The sequence below is a fragment of the Saccoglossus kowalevskii genome, chromosome 21 (genome assembly GCF_978046115.1).
Source record: "Saccoglossus kowalevskii chromosome 21, keSacKowa6.1, whole genome shotgun sequence".
Classification (NCBI taxonomy): Eukaryota; Metazoa; Hemichordata; class Enteropneusta; family Harrimaniidae; genus Saccoglossus; species Saccoglossus kowalevskii.
In genome coordinates, this window is record NC_140661.1 from 23,935,868 (window position 1) to 23,952,451 (window position 16,584).

Here is a 16,584-nt window from a genome sequence, read left to right on the forward strand (position 1 = left end):
AGTAAATGTATACAATTGAATCAGCAATTTGTTCAGCGTGCCACAGAACACGAAGCGGAATCTAACTGCATCCACGCTACTGAATATAGTATGAAATGCCTGCTTCTGTTATGGTTATCATGAACACCATATAAATAGACGTTTTACGAATAGCATTTCGCATAATTTAATTTTAAAGTGATGTCACAGCTTTCTAATTCAGTTTTACTTGCTCAATTGTATCTGTAAGACGTGTAAGAAGATAATTCGTGAACGATTTAATCCGATGCCCAAAGCTCTCTCTGTAACATCATCACTGGATTTTAATCAGTTCTTTGTCGTCGATAAGTTTTGTTGTTAGCATATGTAAGTAAGATCGTTCGATATTCCTTTCTATAACATACGCACTAATACAGCATGATGTTGTCCGTCATGTATATTCTGTTCCTCTGCGTGAATTTGTCAAGACAGACGGACTTTTCAGTTTTACTAACCATGACGAAGCTTGGCAACAGGCCTTATAATTCGGGCAAAACTGGAGCAGCTTTCGAGATCGCTTTTGAGAAGGTCAACGCCGATCCAACGATTCTTGTCGGCCACCGACTACTCCACGAATCGGAACAGACGTGGTGTTACGCTGCTTTTACCACCGGTCACATTGTGGACAAGGTACAACAACACCGTTACAGTGCATTTATCGGACCCGGTTGTTCCGAAGATGCAACACCTGTCGGACAGTTAGCCACTTACTGGAATATCACCTACATGTGCGATATATGCTCGGACAGAGATTTTCTAGACAAAGAATGGAACTACCAGACCATGATACGGCTTTTCGGACCCTTCGTTAAACTAGGCGGTTTCGGAGTCGCCATAGCTAAAAAATTCGGATGGGATCGCGTAGGAATGATCGTTGACACGTTTGGATTGTCGAAACAACCAGCTGAAGGGCTGGAAACGTATTTTATTAAAGAGAATATGACATTGGTTCTAAAGGAGTACAACTCTCAACACGACCCAGATTACGAAGCCGCTTTTCTTGATATTTTACGAGAGGTGGCGCAAATAACTCGCAGTAAGTAAAATGTTAATTTATCATGTTATTGTTCTTAGTAAGTGATTTTAATTGGTGGTAATCGCAGTGGAACTATTTGTATGTGTACACACAAAGTACAAGTTAGCGTAAATTGCCACCTTCCGCTTATTGGTGAAGCAAACGCACCGATTCGAACCGGATTGATAATTCTCCCGTGTTATATATTCGAAATACGACTCATACGTTAGTCGTTTCCAGGGGGTCTTTCATTCCCGAGGCGTCAACACTTGTGTCGTTTTTATAGAAATATATAAACACAAACACGAACCCCCGCTGCAAAATATACGCGAGTTTCCATACCTGAGATTCATGTTACGACAGAGAAACCTGCTCACTTCATTAATATGATACAATGCCAACATTCATTTGTGATATTGGTTTACACAGAACAGAAATCATCATTACATAAAGTTTAAGTAAACCGATAAGCGTTTTCGTACATTGACGTCATTTTATTATATTCAACGCAAAAAAAAGTATTTCTGAAAAAAAGCTGCGAATAAAGACATGCTAATCACAAACGTAACAAAAAAAAAAACATCTTGCACGTAAATAGTCGTCATGATTAATGAAAGTCAATACTGACATACAACTCACAGCTCGGAATAGAATCTAAACAAAGCATAAAAAGTGCGGCTGATCTGCACTGGCTCGGAAGATGAATTCTGATTGGCTAAAAAAACAAAAAAACTTGTGGCGTTGAATGCACGTTCATTGTCAGTATTGTTATGCAAATTCAAACTAGCTAATCATTTACAACCTTCCGAGCCAGTGCAGATTAGCCCAAAAAGTGGCTCTGTGTGTAGGTCGTGTTCGTTCATGTGAAAAAAAAACTTTCAAACTGCTGTGATGTGACCCGGGTAAAGACGGGATTACGCGTGTGCCGCTACATTATACGTATTTCATTATTGTGCACAGTGGCGTTTTATTACCTGTCGCAGTCAACTAATTATTCGAACTCTAATCACTTTGCCGTGACTCAAATTTATGCAATATAAAACATTGCAAATTACCAGTCAATTTCCGTCAAATTTGTAATAAGTCGAGACTTTCTCTATATTAATATAGAATCCTGTTTATGTTTTTTAATATTAACACTATTAGAAAAATGTTACGAGTTGAGTAGTTTTTGTATTACTATAGTCAGTTGCAAATATAAAAAACGTAAAATGCTAGCAACAAAGCCACGTCTTGCATATTGATCATACGTCTGTCATAACACTGTTATTACGTTTGCAGCTCGACAATTTATTGTTGACCAAGCACATATAAGCTGCTGTAATCTGTCATGTGCACGACAAATATATGAAATAGACAGGCAAATTCTCCTTTTGTTTTAGTTTATAAATGCAACAGTTACATTCGACCTACCAAGCAAAGACAACTTTGCACTGATTTAAAGTAATCTCATCAAGCTCTATTATATACCACGTTACGGAGCATATAACAAGAAATTACCCACATTTCCGATCATTAGCGATCGTTTTGAAAACATTATCCCAGTGAGTGGTGTTGTTTTTATGCATTTACCATCCGATGTAAAATGTCTTCTATCATTTATTTCGTGACCTTAAGTGACCGGTAATCGTTAGAATCACTCCCAGGCCCGGTATTTATTCGCAGTTGCACTTCAGCATCACAACAGTGTCATGACTGCGTTGATGCGAGATACGAATAAACATCAACCCCAGTAGTTAACCAAGCAACCGCGGGACGTATACGCAAGAATGCGTTAGCTGATATCCCCAAGAATTCAAGTTGGTGCAATAATATATTAGTTACATTAAATTAAACCTGGAGACTTGGCATAATTTGAAGTTGATTGTAGTTGAAGCTCAAATTACATGTAATAGTCATTGCCTCTGCTAGGAATAGTTGATGCTGTGAACGTGATACCATTGTGGGAATAAATCTAGTCATCTAGCGATCTACATTATGTATTTGGATGGTAGTCATACCCCCAGAACCTGATCTATACAATTTCTTATGTATATTTTTGTACACGTTATTTGTTCCAGTGAACCGGGACTTCCGGGACTTGCCATGCTATCAACACTACTTTGGAAATGAACATGGTTACGTTATAATATACAATTGTATTTACAATATATTAAAAACTTATCACATGATTAGGGTGTATAATATTCACAGTAGTTACATTTATCGTGGAATATCAATATCTATAACATATATTTCACACTAAACGTGGCGGTATACATGATCATTCTGTGTGTGCCCTGTGTGTACACAGGGAATGTCAAAATTGTGCGATGGTACCGATTTTATTGCTGTGATATATATACTTGTTTTGTGCAAGGACGGTTGATTGTAATAATGACGATTACAAATTCAAACAGAAATATATGGCTAAGAAAGGTAGTATTTCTGCCGATTTCAAAAAACCGTCGGCGGCCGTAAAGTATGATCAGCATAAATTAGCATATAATCTCTGAACACAATTTCTTAAAATCATGATTTTTCTGTAGTTTTGACATTCAGAGCTGGTGTGAAAAGATTACCACCTGATATCAGTTGTTGTAGAGGTGGCTGATACTTGTGGCTTCATGGCTCCGGTTCGTGGGTAATACTAGGAAATGACGTCACTCGTAGCAATCAACTTTAGAGACAAGTGATATCAGGTGATAACCTCATAATGACAATTCTGGAAGTATCTTCAATAACCTTTTCTAATTCAAGACACTACACAGGGTAAGATCTAATTTAATTTCGTTATCTTAAGAGATTAACTGGGGGTATAAATTGAAGTTTTGATTTACTTATTGTTTTCCTTTGTGTTAAAGTTTGAAACGGCACAGGAGTCATGTAGAGAAAATAAAGTACTATTAATTAAAGTAAATTTTAGAACACATGTCCTCACTCAAAACAAAATATTTTTGAAGTATTGCAAATGTGTGTATAGTCATTTAGCTGAAGTTGGTGACAAATGTAACACTATTCAGTCTACAGATGTTAAATATTATTTAAACCATTACATCAAGTCCTAATATACTGAATCGACGTATTTTTGAACCTAATTATTCGACAACATACGGGCATGGAATGTTGTATTTCTTGAAGAAATCGGTGAGGTTGCTCAGGTCGGAGTTAACGCCATTTGCATCTTGCAAACATATATCACATTCTCCTGGTATTCTGAATCTTTCAGCAATAACCTCATCTTCTCGCTAGGATGACTATCATATTTTATGAGTAACCTTATTAACCTTTGCAGTTGATAAACAAATATGAGACGCGGAATGAGAAGTGTGATTCTCACGGGTCTCCCTATGACTGTAAAATATTTCACGCACGTGGGCATATATAGTACGATATGTAAGCCTTATTAAACGTCTTAGCACTTAAAACACGTAAGTAGAAACGATCTCCGATAATAGTCGCTGGGAATTATAGAATATCTTGTTCGATATTGTTATAAAACATCGGACATAGCATGGAATAATATGACAGCAAAATATACTACTGTTTATTGTGACCAATACCCCCACCAGGCTTGCAGAATACTGATCTAAAATTCTGCATATTAGGATATAAATTGGATTGATTTAAGTTTAATTAGCCGCCGCGAAATCAATCAAACTGATTAAATCGCTGTTGTAGTTACCGGTCCGTTACTAATCGAATAATCGGTACAAAAATAACGTTTTATTATCAGTTACTTTTTCCATTACAAGTAGTAGTCGGAGCGTAGACACATTACACAAAGTCGTTTTTAATGTTAGCGCAAAGGAAGTTAGTGTATTATTGTTCCAGATTGTTCGATGTCCATAATTAGGCGAGTCGACCATACTTTCTCTTCAAGTAACTCACCAGGATGTTTATGTGACGTCTATAATCACAGACGCATTATGACTGACTGTACAATTTGGTTTTAACTGCCTGGGCATGTAGTTCTGTTATGGTAAACTGCATTGAGATGGTCGATTTATGTAGTTCTGTTATGGTAGTAAACTGCACTGAGACGGTCAATTTATGTAGTTCTGTTATGCTAAACTGCATCGAGACGGTCAATTTGGCAATCAGACTCTACAGTTAAATGTGATTTGAACTCATTGATATCATATGTGATCCACTTTCAAAGTGTGTGAACCAAGAGTAAAACCATAACCATCCTAAGCTGCTACATCCAGAGCTGGGACAAAACAAAACAACTGTCACTGTAGGAGAAAATGGTGTCCAATTAGTCCCCATCCGCATTTATTGAAGATGAAACCTCCGTGATTGACTAGTTTCGTTGAAAACCTGATAGTTTTGCGGAGATATAATTTTGTACTAATGAGAGCATTCAACCAGATAAATGATAATTGTTACACGTCATGTTATATTTGAAACTTTCTGATGTAATCTCTTTCGTCAAATGAGCGATTACTTTGTCTGGAAAGTTAACGCGCAGTTGCACCTTTTGATTTCCTATCAAGTGTTAACGGTCTAACGGAAGTTGGAATAAGTTGTGCTGGTTGAGAGGCCTGTAAGGATGAGGGTGAAAATGTTTTACAATAATTACAACGTTAGCAGATAGTTAAGTAATTTTACGCCTGTTCCTCTAAACGTGAACCTATTTTCACATATATTTCCATAAACGTGACCACACGTTAATAGTTTCATTATGCCTGAGCATAAAACACTAGCATTTTACCAGGGACACCCCTGTATGGGTACAGATCACGGATTGTCGAGTTTCGGCACAATCATGATGACCAAACTGTTCCTCAAACTAACCTACTTATTTAAATACAAACTCAGCGTTCCAACGACCAACACTCCAGGTCATCATGTTACACATGTTACTTGTCACGTGTTCACTCATAAAACGCGTGGGAAAATGTCCCATTTTAACGTTAGAAATCCCATCATATGCGACGGCACATCTAAGCGAACGAGAAGCACTCAAATTCAAATCCATACACACTCAATGTATTCGTCGGCTGTAATATCACACGAACAGTCACTCTCCAACATTACCAGCGGCGAAATAAAAGATTCGAATGGGAAACTTACACTACTCTCTCACTGTATATTGCTAAGATCCTATTCGTAGATTTCGTCTCATTTAGTGGATACGTTTCAGTACTGTTCCATATATTGCATGCGTTGACACAACTTCTAATACCGCAGAATAAAACGCCATGGAACATGTTTTGATATCACCAGAGACAGCGGTCTAATTTGTCTTCAGAATTGTCTATTCTTCAGAGAATAAGTAAATTGAAGCTACTCAGGATTGTTTGGGTAAATTTTATATGAGTTTGTAATATTGCTCTTCTTATATGTTTTTTCCATCTTGTCACAACTTGCATCTGTATACTGACAATCCAAAGCTGTGGAATAAGGCTCTGTCGCATTCTATTTCCTGTATTGATGAGATGATTACTTCAACTGTAGTTTATTTTATATACGATTTGACAACTGGCATATATATCTTTGCTGACCCTGGAGCTCCGAGATTTTGAAAGCCAATTTTATCGGGGTGGTCACGTGTCACCTGTCTGAGTATACCTACTCACGTCAGTTATTTGTAGGAGTATTTACAGCGCATTGCAACATGTTTAATTTCAAGGCCAAAATTTAGCATCAATTTGATGGGTAATTCTAATCCGTATCTTTAGCGCATACGCACATGCACCGTACGACACTAATAATTTATTGTGTTTTCGTTGAATTCAATATATAATTATTACCAAACGCTTCAGCGTGGTATTAAGAGTTTGTTTTCAGGGGTGGGTGATACCAAGGTGGGAAATGGATGCACATATGGGGTTAATTCCTTGAATTGCAATATAGAGGGTTCAGGCTGAAATACAATATATAGTGTTTTCATGTTTCGTCTGATATTTCTGTGGTATTCTGCTGCTGTAAGTAATGCACGATTTGTTCCGAAATTCAGTATATTGTGTGTATTCCAGGGTTATTCGTTTTTTGCTGAAAACACCCCTATTTTTTAGTGGCAGAGTCGAATAGTCTCACTCCCACTGGGAAATCTGCATTGTTGCTTGAATGTGAGTTAATTAAACACATTTTCCAGACCGGCGAAAGAGTATGCAACAGCCAATTTTAACAGCCTGTCACATGATTTTAGTCTGAATGTCAACATGAAAGAGGCTAGTCCATTTTACGCAGGAGTAATTGGGAGTAGAATATGTGAGGGATAGTATCAACAGAGATGTGTATAGTGAAAAGTAATATCTATCCTTCATTTGCATCTCTGAGCATTTCTGTTTTAGTATATTGGTTTGAAAATGTTGAACTTGCATGATTTGCAATGTGTTTTTTTAATGGGACTCCCCTATTGATCGAATCCCGGGTTTGAACGAGAACGGCACACCACGTGATTCGTTTGAATACAATGCTGATGGCAAACATGCCGTGTTACTGCAGTACTGCACTGACGGGATGACTTACTGGTACTGCATGCTACAACTTCGCTTGTGATGTTGCTTGTTAGCCATGGATTACATGAATCTTGATTACCAGTCAAATGTTGCTCATTTGACGTTGGTAATCTTTATTTGGAACTGAGTAACTTCCTGGTACTTCGTACTATGATAAAAATCAGTCAACATACATCAAGTTCTCTCAATCGTAGTATTCCATGTGATGTACACCTAATATGCCAAAAATGTTGCTGAACGATTTGAACTGAATAAAAATAGCAGACGAAAATTTGTTTACAAAATAAAAATACTTCGGTTGCCAATGAAAACCGGTAAAAAACAAGCAATATGTTTTCGGCTGTTATCATGGAAGGACATGAACGTGAAGCTAACGTCTGTTTATAACTAAAACCGGGCACCTTATACGAGGTTCGCAAAATAACATGGCAGTCATTAGAAGTCACTTTATTTTATTGATAGGACGTATTCAGCCGTTAAATGTATTATTTCCAACCGTTTTGCGATAGTATTTTCTAGATTGGAGGCAGCATTTACATTTTATTCAAAGTTCAAAGCTGCGTTGGGATTCCGTTGACAGTGGTAACAATGTCGGCGCCGGTGATCTCTTACCAGTGCGCAACGTAGCCACGATAAAAGGCATGATCATTTGGGCACTGCTATTACAAGACTTTGGCTGTTGCCATGGTAGCGGTGGGTCAGGATTGTTTTTCCAATTAGTGATGGTACGACCTGCCTGTCAAGTATGAACCGTGACAAAATCAGCCAAGCCCAAAAAAATCACAGAAGAGTTAAAAAGCCATTCCTGCTGAACAGTTACTCTAACTTCGGGGTCAACTTTCTCATTAATGAAAACAGATATCAAAAATTCAAATAGTAACTTTTTGCCCACACTCAAGCCGAGTACAATGAGCTATGTCTGAGGTGTTGTATCACAAGGAGTTGGACAAACTTATGTATTTTAATAAATTATTGAATAATAAAATGTTATATAACTTTTCTTTTACCCCCCTCCCCTTCCTGGTATCTATTTCAAGTATTTTTGTCAGGTTCAAATCGTTCACCAGCATTTTTGGCATGTTAGATGTACATCACATAGAATACTAGGATTGGGAGAACTTAATGTTTGTTGACCACCTGGAATCTGAGTTTTATAAATCTTGAAGGGCTCTCGGAAGATCCACCCGCTGCCTGGACCCGCAGTGAAATCTCCGATTAATATGGAGCCGCAACCATCAACATCGATATACCATGAGGTTTCTGTTGGCGACGTTGCGGCGTTACTCAGTTCCAAATAACCGAAATAAAGATTACCAACGCCAAATTAGCAAAATTTAACCGGTAACCAAGACTCAGTCCATCCACGACAAGCAAGCAACATCACAAACGAGGTTGTAGTGTGCAGCTCACGAGTCAGCGACGACCGATTTCAACGAAAGTCATTCCGTCAGTGGAGTGTTGCAGTTGCACGGCATGTTTGCCAATGCACAGATCTGTGGAGGAACTTTTAACTTCAACATCAACCGTGTATCGTAGTCGCCCAGTTTAAGTTCTGGTTCTGTCGTGGTCCCAACTAAAGGGCGACAGTCGTCGTGTCGCGTCCTGTTCGATATGGACTCATAGCGACGTATACAACGCGTGTAAAATACATTGTTTATTTACATGAAATTCGAACACGCGCTGCGCTACGACCACCGCGCTTAAACATCCACGAGTTATTTATTCGGACAATGACTTAAATTAGACGTCTGATTATTTTATTTTCACACGTACAGCGACACGCGTTCTACACTGACAAGCGTTGCTAGGTCGCAGCACTGTCTTGGAGCATATTAATGGGCAATTGGGTTCCCCGATCTAAATTTCTATCCCGGTTTGTTGCACGTTCTTTTTTTAATATGAAATAATCAAATATGGGACATGTGTATAATAACAGAACCCCACACCCTCCCCGTGGCTTCGCTCGTGAAAGTACGGCAGCAGGATACACCGCATCACTCGTGAAAATAACTTCCATACGCAATGAAAGCCACGGGGAGGGTATCTGTCATAATACTTCATTATCACTGAAAACATTTTTCCCCTGAAATAAATTCCAGTGAATATGCCATTTCCCTCATACTCTATTGAGACACAGCGCAGTGAAAATTGGATTCACATGTAATGCTTGAAAACATGTCAGAAAAAATAAATTAAGTGAAATTCTACGTGACTTCATAATAGTTGGAAATGAACACATTACACCCGACCCTACCACTCTATATACAATGTAAACTACACCCCAAAACATCCTTTCACCCACAGTTACTACCGTGTTTCACCAGTGTATTCTATTTGACGTCAGGAGAAATTGAAATAAACAAATTAATTATAATTTCAGCCTCTAGTTGACCACTGATTAAATAAACTACATCGTCTTTATGTCAACTTGCAGTTATTCGTTGCCTACACCAGTGACTTCAAAATACATGTGTATATGTTTCAATCCCAGGAATTTCACTCGCTGTTAATTGCATGGGAGTGGCAGTCTTTAATGAATTTCTATTGTCATGTCAATTTCTTGCGATTACTCGAACATTAAGCTGTAACCACATACCGCCTAGGTGCTGTAATTAAATCCTGGTGTAAGCACCATATGAACTATGAACAATGTATGTGAAGCCAGCTGTGGGGTATATTCAATCCTATAGATTTCTCATTGTTTGGTAACTATTTGCTGCAAATGCAACAAAAATCAATATAAAAAATATTACCCACACAGTATTCTACAGGTTACTTGTTTAATATATAATTCAATATTCTGTTTTGATGAAACGTGGAAAGTTGTCATTCGTGGATAATAGTGTAGAGAGTTAATCAATTAAACGTATGGATGTCGTTCGTGTCATTTTATGTAATGGGAATGGGAAGCATACCACATGAAATATTGCCTCAAAGTCATATTGTGTAACAGCAGTGGAATACAAAACACTCTTAAATAGTTTAACTACATTACAAAACAGCATACAAACTCAGACCTCATGCATATACAGACATACTGGTGCGTGTTATTTTTCAAGGACAGGACTGGTGTCATCTACGCTGTTGGCATACGATTAGGATATATTTACACTAACACTGTCCGATTTGTTTGAGATGACCGCATGAGTTATATGTCAGATCAGCTGCTATATAGCTATATATCGTTAATAGAAATTCCTATCCGATGCTTTTGACACTGCGTGAATGTAAGGAAAGTAATGGTGCAGCACTGTCATCGGAATGTGTTCACAGATTAAAAATAATTGTCATAACTTCTATAATGTGTGTTAGTTATGAAATTGGCTTTCACGGGTGATTGTCGGGTTCAGCAGGGGAATATCAAAATATTAGCTGATTGAATAAGAGACTAAATATTCTATTATCCCAATAAGTAAATGAATAATTCACTAATATCTGTAGCGCTGTTTTATAAATTGTTGATGCACAACTTAGCCAAGGGAAGCTAAATAATGTGTAGGCAATATATTACGTATTATACACTAGTCACATGTATGTAATGATTGTAATGTTATGTAATCATTAAACTAATCAAATGTACTTTACATAAATAATGAATTTGCAGTTTTCTGATGTAAAGTGATGTCTTTTTTATACGTCGAAAACTTGTAGCTTGTTTGTTTGTTTGTTGTTTGTGCATGCGCATATCCGAATTTTCTGTAACCTACTACAAACAATAATAAATAATCGGATGATTAGAGCACGACTAGCTACTAGAAAGCATACCCGTGTGTTGTCATCATTATTTGGATTGTCATATTGAGCCCACAATGCAAATAGCATGTTGATGTAAACCACGCTTGCTTATAATTCTCTGGGGGGGGGGGTATAACGTAGAATAAACGCTTGTCCGTTGAAGGTAAACAACGCACTCTTTTCAAGAATTACTGACATTAAGTCACAGCTATAGTCAACTTGCGACGACAATACGGTCACACAGACCTGTCTTATCAAATCAGTTTAAGGACCTATTACCGTTAAGCTTCCGAGAATAAACATGATGAACGATATTTTCCCTTTTCAGTTATAATTGCCTATTCTATCACTTCACAACACAACCTATTACATGATATAAAGATTAAACGCCATTCTCATGTTCTCTCCCTTGAATGCAATAACAATCAGTCACACGAGAAGAGACACGAATGCACCACGCTCCAATAGATTTAGTCGTTGTCATTTGGTAGTGTGCGGAGATTCAAACAATCGCAATTGATAGATAAAAAACTAATTCATTGTCCTCTGTAGCACGGAAACCACACTTGCCAACTTGCGATGTGTATCATTAATACCCGGATGTATTGTCGGGTAAGATAACTACTAGAAATGGCATTGAATTTGTATGATAAGAGTGATCGATAACAATATAGCATGAATCTGCTCAGTTGGCTGCGGAGATAGCTTGTGTTGATGACAGCTTGAACATGCAGTGCTCATTTTGCAGTAGGGATAATAATTTTCCATTTATATCTCTTTATATTGTCTTTTAATGTTCAGACATCAAGTCAAATGTGTTTATATTGACACATCTCCGGTGGTCACTATACTGTGCATGACGCCGACTATTTATTCGCTTCGCTGTGATTCTAAACAACGAATGATAAAGAATATGAAGCATTGAGAAACAAATGAATATCTTATAAGTAGAAACACATTTCCTTGTCATCAGTATGATTACACTATGCAACCTGCTATTTGAGGTTACGCACTAAAACATTAACATATTCCATGCGGAATGTTCAAATGTGACGTGACTCAAATAATATGCATAACTTCAAATGAGAAAAACATTGATGTAATCTGTTAGTATTTGAACACGCATGCGCATATATTTTACTTATTATGTAGTCTGTATCTCAATCGATGCAGGAGGAGGGTGTACATTTAAACAGATATCACCGTGCAGAACAATTGGAAACCCACTCTTTGACCCGATATGATTCGAAAAATAAACGGAGAACTGTCTTTAATCGATTTGTTGTAATTTTTTTCTCATTCATTCTTTCAATATGTGTGGAAATAAGTGTTTTTATAGAAGAAAAAATGACGATCACATTAAAATTGATGATGATTTCAAAACATGAGTATGTTTAACTGATTCCATTTAGTGCTGGCCCATCGAGACTGCATATAACAATATATCACATAGTGGTGAACAACATATACTAACAAATCTGGTTCTCAAACAAATTTGCCACAGACACACCGCATCACAACATTAACTCCCAATAGACGTGGGAACGATTTTCCCGCTGAAATCCAAAACGATTGACCATTTCAGTTCCTAGTGTAACTATTTGACAATGGTTGATACAGTCTTGACAAATCAGACTCTGATAGTACACAAATGTAAATATCTTAACCACAACGAAATCAGGCTTTGTCACAGTGACCTGTGTTTTTTATATACATTTCTGTGAATTACGGTCGCGAACCATGTCATTATTTCAAATCGCACTTCGATTGCTGTTCACAATCAGTGACGTTGGCAATTTGATGTACGAAGGAAAAATAACATAGTTCTTAATAGTTTCTGACAGCTGTCTTTCCACTGAGTGACAGTACTGTGAGCTGGACACGTAATTGTTTCAGTTGTTGTTTAGTACATTTAGTGTGAATTAAAAATATATCCATGTTTCAACGATCAAATTAAGAAAAAAAGTTTCTTATGACAACTTCGTTGAATGCTGACAAGTCGGGTCAGCATTTGCAGAAACACGCAATCAACACAACGTCAAAACTGATAGATTCCTGTCATGGGCTGGACGACCTTTCTGACATTTACAGACGCACTGTTTACGCGTATGTAAAGTGTGTCCCAATAATTTAAGGAACTCCATGGTATATTTATTCGAATTAAATTAAGCTCGTATGATTTTTCTTGGCGTAGTTAAGTTGGTTTCCCAGAGATTTGTTTTTCAACGAAATTCGACTAATAGATTAATACGTTTAACTTAAATGTCGTTTACCAAATGTCTACGTGGGTGGGATTTGATGGCTGTACAGTACGTCACTCATATATCATTCAAGTATAAATGCCATTTCCTAGTTCGCCACTTTAACATGCTTACGTTTGTTCAAAGCTAATTGCGCTAGTTCCGCTTAGGATGCGCATATTCATCACAGATGCAAATTGTATTGAAATGTTCCATCTTTACAACAATAACGCAAATTCCACTTGATTTAGATGTTTGTGAAAATAAAATACCGCAGGTGAATAAATTGAGACACAGAAGGGCTACAATGACAATGTTTCGAAATAAAGCAATTTGAAAACTCAATGCGACTGATTACTCTATTATTCATTTGCACAAAGGTCATCCGAACATTTACAGAAAGCCACAATATGTCTGCGCATGATCAATATACTATTTTTTTTCTATGCTAATCGTAATCAGGCAATACCACGTGAATATACACTTACGATAATATAATAATATTCCCATGTGTACTAGTAATCGCACGGGTTTATTCGTCTTGCCAGTGTCATATGTATCTGATGGAACTAATTTCCTAATGCATACTTTAGTCATCATCTTTACATGTCAGTTTACTTACCCTACTTGCCTTTCAGGATCTAGAATTGATGAGTTGAGACTGTTGTCTAAATGAGTGTCCATAAAACTTATATTTGACGCATTTTTATTCATGACCCCTTCTAACTGTGAATAAAAATGATATTCTAATATTTCACATCCATTATATCCTACCACATTTCAATCATACTTAGACGTGAGAATTATGATTTTATGTCAATTTCATTATTGTGTGAAAATATCACTGACATTTACAATGTTGCGTTTTACATGTTTCGTGGGACAGTTTAGTTTTAATTCTACTCAGGCCCCTGAAGCGTCTTTTGAAGCGAAACTGTTACGCCCTTTAATTTCACAATTCAATCAACAGCAGATGCAAGTCTCTCGGAACTCGGCATATTACATAGCCGTTCAACGTGCTTTGACATTTTGCGAGACGAGATATTTCGTAACTCACTTATACATAAATAATACTATGTCACCTTCACGTCAGGGTGCCACATCTCCCTCTTACATTTACATTACGAATTATTACAACACACAATCGCTACAAAGCACCCCGGGAAGTTCCCTGTCCAATCGTGATTGCAAAAAAACAAACTCTGCCGCATTGCTGTAGGCAGTTGAATGGATATACTACTGACTGTAATTATTAACTATTCATTTGAATACTCGTCAACTTCATGCTGCTAATAGGAATACATAAGAGTATGGTTCTCAACAACAAGAACTACATCCAAGATGTGTTTTTTCAGTTGCCAGCACTTAATTGCACCGTAATACATCTTCTGTCACTCTACGTGGAACGCATAAGTACACACAAATACTATCCACAACTTGGATTGGCATTGACTTGTCCGTGGCAATTGTAAAATTATAAGAAGCTTACAACGCGACGTTCGCATTTATAACGTTATATCAATAACAATTAATTGTCGGAAGCTTATATAATCCTAAGCAGATATAGTGTTTGTTTGAGAACGTATATCCACTCTCAACAAGAGAATACCTTACCGCGATTATAAAGGAGGAATTTCAACACGATTTATATAATTGTTCAAGTTTTTGCAGAGGGCTATTCGATCTGCAAAGTGCTTATTCCTTTGAGACAGCCATGCTCATTGCAGTACCATTACATCAAATTGAAAGTCCTTGAATTAAAAGAAGAGAGGAACTCGAGATGATTTAACAAATCTCAGTTGAGTCGAGAAAACAGCATATCATTAATTATCACTTCACTCCTGTTTTTCCCCAGTATTATATGTCTCTGAACTGCAAACAGGAATGAATGCATAATTTATATTCTGCACTTGTTTTGTTCTATAATTACGTTTGTACGATTCTTCTGTCAAGTATTCGTAATCTGGGCTACATATTACGCAGAGAGTAGATCGTAATTTATACAGATCTTTAAGTTGCATCGCAAACTCATGTATGGATGGTGTGTTATGCCAGAGAAGTGCAAATCCTTGTACCAATATTGGTAACACTCCGGTCCTTTTATCATGTGCTAATTTCAGTGTATCGCCAAGGGATACAATGTATTCACAATTCATTTATGGTTCAATACATACACTTTTACATAAAGCGGAAGCGGCTATACATAGGATACAACGAAACACAATCAGTTTATCGGATCGGCTCGTAAGAGTTAGCAGTAGGTGTGCATGGAATGAAACCGTTGAAGAATAGTCGATAAGATGTGTTTGATGGATAATACACATATTTGCGTTTTTCAGACGAGAGGCTTTGTCATCACTGTCTTCATTATTGTTCGGCATTATTGATTTTGTGAATAATTAGTTTGCTTTTATTTAATAAAATCTTATTGCATTACACTCGCTATTAGTTATGTGATAGCAATTAGGATGTAGATTTCACTAACACATGTTTGATTTCACATTAATTTAATACGCATCGTCACGATTTACGCATATGTATAGTACAATAACATATAGCATATGCACTATAGTTACTAGATTGGTGATTAGTTGTGTGCGTGTGTTGAATTTTGGACAGCTTGGTTCCTGTCGTCATGGTAAAGTACCACTGAAAAGGTCGGTCATTCATAGTAACAAATACCGATTTATTGCAATCGGGTTCTCGTCTAAAACATCTAAAAGCAATCACATTTTCGCCTTTAATTATAGTTTAATGTTGGGCTGGTAGTTATTGAAATTGTTCAAAAAGTTTGTAAAATAAAGATTGCTGATGCGCCTGAATAGAACGCCAACTCGAGTGAAAATGTGGTTGTGTACCGTTTATATCATTTTAAAGTTTATGTGGGTTGTGTTCGTGTGTTTGCCGTTAAAGTCTGTAATCTGTGTTATCATATTGCCAATACTTGACAGTATAATTGAGACGATGAAATGTCAGAGTAGCCGAAAGTAGAGTCAGTTAATCTCAGGGGCGTGGCGAATGTATATCAACTACAGCTCTTCAATATCAGGGAAATCAATACATCCATCTTACAAATCTTTGTTTTATCAAATCACTCACATTCACTTTTGGAAAAGAGTTTTGGTTC

General features: G+C 37.1%; 1 protein-coding gene across 1 annotated transcript in view; it reads left to right on the top strand.

Moving 5' to 3' along the window:
• Positions 1-474: 474 nt before the first annotated feature.
• The window catches only part of LOC100366629 (atrial natriuretic peptide receptor 1-like), a 76,121-nt gene continuing 60,011 nt past the window's right edge, over positions 475-16,584 (top strand). The window contains exon 1 of the mRNA XM_085495090.1: positions 475-1,054. Within this exon, the coding sequence (XP_085351216.1) occupies positions 475-1,054 (580 nt within the window). The remainder of the gene's footprint in view (positions 1,055-16,584) is intronic.